Source organism: Antennarius striatus, chromosome 14 (genome assembly GCF_040054535.1).
Source record: "Antennarius striatus isolate MH-2024 chromosome 14, ASM4005453v1, whole genome shotgun sequence".
Lineage (NCBI taxonomy): Eukaryota > Metazoa > Chordata > Actinopteri > Lophiiformes > Antennariidae > Antennarius > Antennarius striatus.
Window position 1 is genome coordinate 13,630,430 of NC_090789.1, and position 11,515 is coordinate 13,641,944.

General features: G+C 46.0%; 1 protein-coding gene across 2 annotated transcripts; it reads right to left on the reverse strand.

Annotated features, from left to right (window-relative positions):
• Positions 1 to 1,015: 1,015 nt before the first annotated feature.
• On the reverse strand, positions 1,016 to 4,086 carry LOC137607368 (uncharacterized). 2 transcript variants are annotated; one of them, XM_068333077.1, is made up of 2 exons: positions 3,959 to 4,086; positions 1,016 to 2,542 (listed from the first exon to the last, which is right to left on the reverse strand). In XM_068333077.1, exons 1-2 carry the CDS (start codon positions 4,075 to 4,077, stop codon positions 1,453 to 1,455), a joined length of 1,209 nt encoding a protein of 402 aa, XP_068189178.1. In that variant the 5' UTR covers positions 4,078 to 4,086; the 3' UTR covers positions 1,016 to 1,452. The 2 variants fall into 2 exon arrangements, with proteins under 2 accessions (XP_068189178.1, XP_068189179.1); XM_068333078.1 differs by lacking the exon at positions 3,959 to 4,086 and adding an exon at positions 3,651 to 3,952.
• Positions 4,087 to 11,515: the final 7,429 nt, after the last annotated feature.

Consider the following 11,515-nt stretch of genomic DNA (forward strand, 5'->3'; position numbering starts at 1 on the left):
TTGTTTGGATGAATTTATAACCTATTCTAACTACCTTGAAATCGCGTCTCGGTGGTTTACAAATGAGCGTCAAAGGCCTGTTTGTTCTCCCTTGATGTCCTTTTTTTTTGGAGATAGTTGCTTGCGCGTCTCTGACATGTTCGTGTTCCAGTGTAAACATGTTATCCTCCCAAACATCCACCTTCAACCAGCGAAAAGGGATCAATATGTAAATTGCCTCAGACTTTCACTCCGATGCCTGCGTCCAGGAGAGGCGATAAGCTTAGAAAATAAACGGGGGTTAGTGAGGAGGCAGAGCCGAGGATTATCCCAAACTCGCCCCGGGGTTTGGCTCCTCTGCGCGCAGCCGGACCGGCGTCTGTTCACCGCGGCCGGATAGGACCTGCAGGCCCCGGGGCGCAGACTGACAGGCTCCCCGGGGGCCCCCACGACTCGCTCTGGATGGAGATTACAGGGTGGCAACGCGGTTTGTATCTCTGTGAACACACACACACACACACACACACACACACACACACACACACACACACACACACACACACACACACACACACACACACACACACACACACGGAAAGAGGTTGAGATGATGTCGGAGCGCCTGCGGCGGCAGCCATGCCCGTAAACATCGATGCCTCACACGGCAATCACACTCCCCGCAGAACACACTCCGCAGCCCGTGTGATGAGCAGATACAATCCAACTTTGTTCAGCTGACACACAGGCAATTGTTAGCTGAAAGGTCATTTGCCCGAAGGCTCCAGCAAGTACAGTAATAAAAGATAAAGACTGCTCTTTTTTAGTCATATCTGTTCCGAGGGGCCTTTGATAAAACCTGCGCCTTGAAATCAACTTGCGGATCTGCACGAAAATAAAAGCTCTGGGCTCTATAAAGGGTTTTTATTAACCAGCTCCTCAGAAACCCCCTCAGATTAATCTATTACATTTTAATTATAACTCAAATTTCAATAGTTTTTTTTGTTTTTTAAATTTGCAATAAAAGGGACACAGAATGCTTGGCTGTAGAATAGTTTTATTTATAGTTTCATTTGATGTAATATCTCTCAATATACAGCATGTTCTCAAGGTATAAATTATCTCCAACTGTGTAAAATCACAATTCTTTTCTAACACACTCATCAAGACAAAGAAGAACAAGTACACACGGAACGTTATTGTTTTTATCTTACCACAACATGTTCATCAGTTTATTGAATGAATGGAAATGTTAGATTTTGTTGCATACATTAAGTCCATTCTCATCTGAATACATATACTGATGCACTGGGTGGGGAAAAAAAAACATCATAAAAAGTAAAGTTGTCGTCATTACAATCAGAAACGTTAGACGTAATGCTGGGAGACATTCTTTTGGTGAAATGTTCAGGATGAAAGAAAACAGAGCAAAAATGTATGTTTTAACCACTTCCTGTTTCAGTTCTCTCTCCATCTTTAGGACTGGCCAACAGCAGTGGTGGGGGTGGCATTGGACATGGCGGCGGCAGCAGCAGCGGCGGCGCTCATGCGCAGAAGTTCCTTCCTCTGTGTGAGGATGACGTCGAAGCTGGACTGCAGCCGGTTCTGCTGCTCCTGGATGCGGTCCTGCAGGGTGCGGACCCAGCGGATCAGCGCCAAACGGCGATACATAGTCAGCTGCGCCTGGTGCTTCTCCATCTCTTGGGCCTTGAAGTGCTCGCGATCCCGCAGTGTCCACACTGCATCCATCAGCTCGGGCAGCTCGCTTTCGGTGTCTGACGACGCATCTTGCTCCTCTGCTCCTTCCTCCAGCAGGTTTTCCAGGTGGTTTCCGGTCAGCGACCTGCGACTGAAGCTCCTGCGGCGTACAGGAGGCTCTCGGTTGCGGTATCTGCTCGTTGGCTCGCCTTCCTTTTGGTTAGATTTTGGTTCTCCAACTCCGATGCGGTCGCAGCCTCCCATGAGCATCCCTTCGCCTCCGCCATCCATGTGGAGCGAGGACACGCTGCCTCCGGACCGGTAGCTGAACTCAGATTCCGATTCGCTGTCGCCCCATTCGTCATCGTCCAGCTCTGCAGCATCTTCGTCTTCCCTGAAAAACGAGATGCTTTTCCTCCTCAGTTGCTCCATTTTATGTCTCTGCTCCTCTGCATGTTGCCTCATCATCACCTCTTCTTCCACTCTACCTTCCTCCGCTCCGTCAGGGGGCACTCGACCGTAAACATCATCCCTGGCCTCGATCTCAGGCAGGGGCTCCAAGGGGCTCCAGCAAGGCAGGCGGGAGCGAGGCGACAGAATCCCTGAGTGAGGCGAGGAGGTCAGGGGGTCGCGACCCAGCGGGCTCAAGTTGCGAGGACGTATCTGGTTTCGATTTTCGTCTCCGCCTCCAGTGCCTCTGAATCCTTCATTGACTTTACCTGGCAGGAAGTTGAAATTGCCATCTTTGTCACACTTCCTGTTTCGAAGTGAGGAGGATGAGTCATTTTTTGAGTCTTCTTGTTCTCTGTAGGCCCAGTTCAGAGGTTGGTCCTGATGGTGAGGCATCGCTGACCTCGACTGAGACTCACTGAAACAAGAAACACAAGATTCCGATCAGTGAACAACAGTTTGATTTAATACCTGCATAATAAAGACATGCACAGAATTTAAAGTTGCTCAGAATGAATTCTTTGGCATGTTGCAGCAGATCAGTTCGCTGCTGATCTGAAATATGTTCTAACGGCTGACACCCACATAATTTAACTCTGATGTTTCCCAGTTGGACTCTGACCTCTCTTCTCTCAACATTCGCAGTCAGTCAAAGTCAAAACATATCTTGCCGACTGAGATTTGAGAATAAACACAGCTGGTTATCTGTCCTTTCCTGACAAAACAGATTATTTTCATCCAATGCTGTTGGATGTTACACAATTAACCTCCTAGAGGCTCCAGAGTTCTCCTAACAAACCAAAAATTCCACTGGATTGCAAGAATCTGTCCATAAATCATCTGTGACAGCAGGTTTCTCATCCCTCCAAGTTATATTTCTGATAGAACAGGAGTCAGCGCCAGCAGCTGTACAGAAGACGTACAAACCAACCTGCAGATCCAAGCTACACTTCAGACAACACGTAAAATATCTGTAACGCCTGGACCACAAGGACACAAGAATGACAAAAAGATGTTCAAAGCTACAACAAAAAGTGAGTGAACATTACTGCAAATGACCTTATCACCTTACCCCCCCCCCCCCACCACCACCATCACCACACAGGCACCAAACTCCCTGTTTATGATGTCTGGAACTACAGGCTGGTCTGCACAATCCATTTCTATTAGCATCAAATATTTACATGTCTCCTCAGAATGGAAATTTCTCTAATCCTGACTTCAGGCTGCTGTCAATCAACTCTCCTCTCGTGCACGCGCATCCACGTGGTGCTGAAGGAAAGCGACTGTGGGGTTGGGCGGGAGCGCGCCTGCAGCAGGAGGAATGATTATTGATGATCACGAGGAAAACAAACTGATTATTCGTGAAAAATCGATACATTTCTCATTCCACTGCTTCATTTTTAAAGATACAAATAATCTATAGCGTCTTAGAATAATGCGCACTGTTTGATGATGGAACTAAGTGAGCATTTTATCCAATAAAAACGCTAACACAAAATAAATGAAATGTATAAAATATATACCAAAATAGTCCTGCAGCTGGGCGGTGGCTTCGTGCCTGTCTACACAGCTTTCTGTCTTTACACGGACGGCGGCAGAAAACACTAAATCTGTGGCCAATGGCGCTCAATGGCCGCATATTGACGGCTCAGTGATGGGATACGCTTTAAAAAAGAAATGAGAAAACACCACAGATTTACATCCCAATCCATGTACAGTGAACCATTCTGGACATAGGAGACTCGACGTTTCTTCTTAACTTGAACGAATTAAACGAAATGCGTCAAAAACAGCAGCATTTTCTGCGCGTCGGGTGTTACGTAACGCTCACCCCATGTCTGTGCCGTCTCCTCTCTCTCCCTCGCAGTATAAAAACAAGCCCAGACCCTTCCTTACATCTCCTATTTGTCGGCTGAGCAGATCAACTGACTGACATGACGACATTTGCATGAGGTTCTGGTTTATTCTTACCTTTTGCTCCGGTTTGCTGTGCGCTGGAGAAACCGGACGCTGCGCCCTCCCAGATCCCCCCTCCTCCAGCCCTGCTGCGTGAGGAGGATCTTCCTCTTCCTCCCTCCTCCTCCTTCCACGCTGTTTCTGGGAGAGAGGGGAAAAAAACTTGAATGGCTTACTCATAACTTCCTTAACTGGGCTGGGACTGCAGGAGAACAGAGGCCATGGAGGAAGAACAGAAACAACATGGGGGGGGAAGAGAAAATTATGTCTTTACATCTGTAAATGATAGAAACACATCCAGCATCTGCATAAAACATGATGTTGACCTGGTGTCATAAAGAAAATATGGGCTGTTACATATCAATAGTGCCAAATAACATATCCCAAAGATCTTATAGCTGTGATTACCCAACTAGAACATTTCCAGGATGGAGGCTCACCTCTTCTAGTCTCAGTTCAGGGGGCGGACACCTTATCTATATTATCTAATCTACATAAGAGTTAGTTTCTACTCAGGATTTGCTCCATTAAATAATGTTAGTGTGTTCATTCCTGAGTCACTGTAGAATAAAGTATAGAATGTAGGCCTACTGTTTTGAAAACACCAGTGAGGTAATGTCATTTGGCATTAGTGACATTAAAACTGCAAAAATAAAGCTGAAAATATCTTTTTGAGGTTAACCTTAATTCCAGTCCATTTAGGCAAGCAATGCACAGTTCATTCATTCATTCATTCATTCATTTTCCGACCAATTAATTCGCTTGCGTGGGTAACGGGGAGCTGGAGCCTATCCCAGCTGTCATAGGGCGTGAGGCAGGGCAAACTCCAGACACGACGCCAGTGCTCCGTGGAGCCAATGTAGTTATTTTATGTTATTTTATTTTAAGAGGATTCAAAGGACAGGGCTAGATGGAGGCAATTGATTCGCTGTGGCGACCCCTGAAGGGAAAAGCCGAAAGGAAAAGAAGATTGTCAAATCATGCCCATCCCAAACTTAAGTTTCTCATGTGATTCATTTGATATAGTTTTCATTGCCCAAACATTAAATAACAAAATTGTAAAGGTTATAATTTAGCCTTAATGCTATATTAATTCTTTCTGTTATTTCAATGAAAATCCAAGTATCCATATCTTGTTTATTTCAAACATTAATGGGTGTCTCTTATGGTGCCTGGAAGTTTAAAGTTCACATCACACTTATTTTGCCTGCTAGTCAGTGACTGACTTCCACATTTGTCATGATGTCATACAGCTATGTCTATATGTCTGTTAAAATAAGATTTACTTGTCTCCCACCTTCTAGTCTCAAGAAAAGCGACATTGCTGCATATTTCTTCAAACAATGACTGAATCGAATTAAATAAAATATACACTTTAGAAGATACATAATAGACAATTAAAGCCCTCAGATGAAGACATCGGAAACGAAGAAACAGCAATAGCGAAACCAAATTCATTTTGTTTTGGTGAGACCTTCAGAGGGACGTTATGTCATCTCTGAGGGATTCTTTTCAAATTACGCAACAAGAATTTTGTCTCAGGAAAATCAATGGAAGCTCTGAAAGCTTGTGACTTAAAGAAAGGACAAAACTCTCAGTGTAAAAACAAATGATGATTCAACTGGCTGTTTATGAAAGAGACTTTTCTTATTCCTTTTTGTTCTTATTGATTTCAACAAACACAGTCATGCTCTGGTGGCTGTTGCAGAGCATTCTGGGTGAAGAAGGATGAGAAATTAACTAAAAATAATTCATGTTTGGCATTGAGCACACCGACATCAAACTGACTGTCTTAGGAGAAACTTTGCCACCACAGAATCACAATGTACAATTGTGATCTTCAACAAACACCAGTTTCCTGTGCATTGTAAGCTGGGCAACACCCTCAAACAAAGACTGGTCCACCCAAGAGATCCCACCCCACACAGTCAGAAGAGCAATCTGATATATGTAGTCAAATGCAGCTAGGAATGCTCAGATGTCTACATAAGGGAAACCAATCAAACACTACACAAGCACATGGCTCAACACAGAAGCGGCAACTTATCAGGACAGGACTCAGCAGTCTTCCTTCACCTCAAGGAAGAGGGATACACTCATTTCAGGATAACAATGCTCAGATCTTGGACAGGGAAGAGAGATGGTTTGAGAGAGGAGTGAAAGAAGCCATCCATGTCAAAGTGGAAAAGCCATCTCTGAACGGGGGGAAGGTGGGGGGTGGGTGGGTTTCTGGTCTGGCCGACATCACCTTTCGCCCATTTACAATCAGATCCTTTTGAAATCCCTAAACGGAATGTCTCAGCAGATTAACCCAGGTGATGTGTCTCATGCTAATGACCTTCATTAGGGTCGTTACCACAGACCTCCAGGAGTACACGGAGACCGTCAATGCATATATAAGGAAATGCATGAATGATGTCACGGTCACCAGAACCATCTCCATTCGAGCCAACCAGAAGCCTTGACTGATAGGGGAAGTCCACAGACTCAGGCTCCTGAGGGCATGGAACGCGGCCTTTAGAGATGGGCCTAAGGATACTAGGGCCAACCTGTCACGAGGCATCGGAGTGGCCAAGAAACAGTACCCCAGGAGGTTCGCCACCCACTCCTGTGACAAAGACACCAGGAACCTGTGGCAGGGGATTCAGTCCATTATGGACTACAAACCCATTCCGCAGTACTGCGACAGCTCCACCACTCTGCTGAATCAGCTAAATGACTTCTTTGCGCGCTTTGAGGCAGACAACAGCATCCTGGCACAGAAGATTCAACCCCCTCCTGGCGACCAGGCATTGCCTGTTTCTCCGGACAGCGTGAGGCAAGTCCTCTGAAGGACCAACGCATGGAAAGCCCGAGGTCCCAACAACATTCCTGGTCGTAACCTGAGAAACTGTGCTGATGAGCTCAGAAATGTCTTCACAGACATCTTCAACATCTCCCTGAGCCAGGTTGTTGTCCACACCTGCCTCAAAACCACCACCATCATCCCATTCCCAAAGAAGTCGCTGCTTCAAAGACTACCGCCCAGTTGTCTTTGAAGCAGAATCACTTCAAAGATTCTGCTTCAAAGACAACTTTGCTCACAGCACTTCATGAGCACTTCATCCTCATGAAGTGCTTTGAGCGGCTAGTCATACACCACATCAAGTCTGCCCTCCCTTCAACCCTGGACCCTTCTCAGTTTGCTTAACGGTCCAACCACTCGACCAATGATGCCATCTCCACTGCCCTACACTCAACCCTCTCCCACCTGGAGACCAAATGCTGTCAGAATGCTGTCCATTGACTTCAGCTCAGCATTCAACACAATCATCCCCCAGCAGCTCATCCATAAACTGGACCAGCTTGTATTCAACACCTTCATATGCAACTGGCTACTGGACTTCCTGACAGGGAGTCCACAGGCAGTTCAAGGCTGTAGCAACACCTCCAGCACCACCACGGTGAACACTGGGGCCCCCCAAGGATGTGTACTGAGCCCCCTCCTCTTCATTCTGCTGACATACGACACACCAACTTCCAGCTCCAACCTCTTCATAATGTTTGCAGACAACACGACTGTGATGGGTCTCATCAACAACAACAACGATGAGACAGCCTACAGAAATGAGGTGAGCCTCCTGGCTATGTGGTGCAAGGACAGCAATCTCCTTTTGAAAGTGGAGAAGAGGAAGCATGCTCCACTAACCATCGATGGTGCTGCAGTGGAAAGGGTCAGTAGCACCAAGTTCCTGGGTGTGTACGTCTCCGAGGACCTATCCTGGGGCCGCAACATCGCATCACTGTCCAAAAAACCCCAACAGCGCCTCTACTTCCTCCGCAAACTGAGGAGAGCAAGAGCCCCACCCCCCATCATGTTAAACTTCTACAGAGGACCCATCGAGAGCATCCTGACCAGCTGCATTACTGTGTGGTACGGCACCTGCACTGTTTCCTGCTGCAAGACCCTGCAATGCATCATGAGAGCAGCTGAAAAGATCACCTTCCCTCACAGACATTTATAACACCCGCCTCACCCGCAAAGCCATCAGCATTGCAGGTGATCCTCTCACAGCCTTTTCAGCCTGCTGCCATCAAGGAAGAGACTGCAGAGTCTGCGGGCCAAAACCAGCAGGCTCAAGGACAGTTTCTTTCACCAGGCGGTCAGGAGGCTCAACTCCCTCCCTGCTCTGCCCCCTGCCACAGCCTGGAACTCTACCCTCACCGTGCCTTGCCCTCCCCCCAGCACCTCACTACCTCTCTCTGTCCTCCCGTCAACACAGGGATTGTGCACACGTCACTTCCCCAACAGGATTAGAGAGTGTATAAAGATGTTTACCATCCTTTTGTGTTTCATCTTATACTTTGTGCTATACTGTCTGTTGTACTGCCTGTGTTGTACTGCCTGTGTTGTACTGCCTGTTGTACTGCCTGTTTATCGTGGGTCTGAGAGTACTGCAATTTCATCTGTGCTGTATGTCATGCATATATGGTACATTTGACAATAAAGCTGACTTTGACTAGTATACAAAGGCTCGGTGGCACTCAGATTTCAACGACCCCTCTTTGACACCCCCATCAACCATCATTGAGGAGCCAGATGGGTTTCAACTACTGTCACTGAAATGTGAATAGCACTGACCACACCCACAGGGTTACTAAACTCGGGCAAGACCAGCCACCATCAGAACTGAAGAAGTCTTTCGGATGATAGGCAAAATGTCTTCAAGAAACTTTCTTAAAGTTCAGTGGATTGATTTAAACAGCTTTGGATAACCATGACCTGGATAATTGAGAACATACACAGACAAGTAGGGAGGAGGGCAGAAATTGTCGTAATTTGTAGTTGCTAGCTGACTTTGTGACTAACAGTCTCATTTCTTAACATATCTTAAAGTATAGCATACATGAATGTGTGTTTTCTAGAGGTGTGTGTGTGTTTCTATGGTGAAGCTTTATCAGACAGACTTAACAAGTGTTCACTGTCTCTCTCCACCCTGCTCTCATCCCCCTGACAAGTCAGTGCTGGCGGCACATAAAAACCTAGCGTCCTTCTTCTCTGCTCACACACACACACACACACACACACACACACGCACATGCACACGCACACGCACACGCACACGCACACGCACACACGCACACACGCACACACACACATCTATCCCCATCTTCCTCCCCCTCTTTCTCCTTCAACAACATCCCCATTCAAGTGCATCAGCTCCAGGCATCCTTCCTCCCTCCTCTCCCACCCCATCGTTCGCTGGTAGCCTAAGCACATAAAAAATACATCAAACACAGCCGTCTGCCCAAGGCGTCGTCACACACAAAATCATCTCTCCCCCTTTAAGAAAAGAGAAACCCAAGTTACAAAAGCCAACTACAGAGGAGGACACTGATAGAAGGAGAGATTGAACTCGGAGTGCTGAGGGTCACGTCTGAGGCCTCCTGAGGAGAGACAGATTATTGTAATGTTAACACCTACATACACACCGACACGGAATGAGTAAAAAAAAAGCAGCATGACTTACCTTGTGCATAATAAGACCTTGTTAGGTTTGTACACACCCTGCAGCATCCATGACCCACTTCCCTCAGTTCGGCTCCACGTCTGCTTCAGCACCAGTCGTGGCCGTGACAGCGGCCGAGGGCAGATCTGCTGCACCCAAGGGCTACTCTGTCAGATCCGTGGCGCTGATATGCAGAGTCCATAAAGAGAAGCCTGTTGGACCTCCAGCTCACAGCTAGCACTCTTAAAAAAATCCGACAGATCTACCAAGACGTGCTAAATTGAACCGCTAATCCAGCATGGGATTGGTTTTGCACACTAATTAATCATTTTTATTTAAGGCATAGATGTGAGTCGACACATATACGGTTCACGCATCATGACCTACGTGCACACACACTCCCTTTGGGTGCTACAGCTCATGTCTTTCTTCAATTATTCCACCCTTTGCCCTCTCCACTCTCCATAATTTGAATAACGTCCGATCTGTCCTCTAGATATTTAACAGCCAGGCCTTGATGCCAAAACATGTAACCTTCCTCTTCTTTCAACTGCAAAGTCCAGGGAGGGGAAGAGGGGTTGGCTTTAGAGCTCTGACCTCGTAATTTCCTCTTCGGGTGAAACAAAGTTGTGAGATTCAGTTTTGAGAATTGGGTGAGTTGAGGGTGATGTGGATACAGAGGAAAGGGAAAAAGCTAAATGATGCCAACGCTGAATTCCACTCCAACACACTATTCCTATTAAATTCTAATTAGATTGATTTCTTGACCCTGCAAACAGACCTGAAGGACTTGGAGTCAAGCTTTTCTTTCAATTAATTACATGGTAATGGCTGAAAGATAATGACAGATACAGCCTCACCCCAAAATCATATTATTCCTTTGCCCAAAGCGTTTGTGTTGCAGAAATTTCACAGTATTTCTGTGATGTTTAGAGACAAAGGTAATGTAAGCAGTGCTTTAACAACACCACAAAGGCTGGCCTGCCCTCTAGGTACACCAGCTCCCTATTGGCAAGGCCCACCGCCGGGTTCACATCAGACCCTTGTGGCGTTGGCCCCTAATGATGTGTAATGGGGCCTCCTGTGCCCATGCCTCACCCCAGGACCTTCTCCTAATCGCCCTGGCTCCTAATGAGATGGAGAGACATGAAGGGGCTCGTTAGAAGACCCTCCTTGTAATGTCGACCTATTATTAGCCACTTACCAAATCATTAGTCTCTAAACTGCAATTATGCTCAGGAAGGAAAAGCGAAACAAGAGAGAGGAGTACCCTGTTCAAAGTTGAGGACAGGAGATCTGTTTGAAATGTTCACATTACCGTGTTAAAACCTGTTCCCCCACAGGAAAAACGAGCTGATACTCGTGTGATTCTGTTTACCGGATATAAAGGTCTGCTTTACTGATTCACACATTGCAGTCCTTCAAATCGAGTAGTCAAATAGTGTCAAAGTGTTTTAGATGAGCAGACATTTCTGCAAACGCCTGAGATATTTACATCAGGGGCAGAGGAACCAACTTGTCTAATTTATAGACAGATCTTAAACCCAGGTGACCCAGAGACGAGGCCTAACAGAGCCACTGCATACATGATGCTGAGCGACATTTCAATTAAAAAAACCCCAAACATTAAAAGGTATTTTGTTCAAATTACACCCGATTAAGAGCAAGAAAGTGAAAGTTATAGTGTTCGGCTATCATTTTTCTGTTTTTGTGTGATGGCCAGTCACAAATCCATGCAAACACATCAGCATGTAAACATGCTAATGATCTAAAGAAAACCGAAGTTAAATTCATCCTTTTTACACTCCAGACAGCTCACACCAAGTTCAATAGAGGGAACAAGAGCAACGTCTTAAAATACTTTTATTTACAATAAAAATGAAATACAATTGAATCAAAATAATAATTCAACAAAATCAAAATCATATTTACATGAGGACACA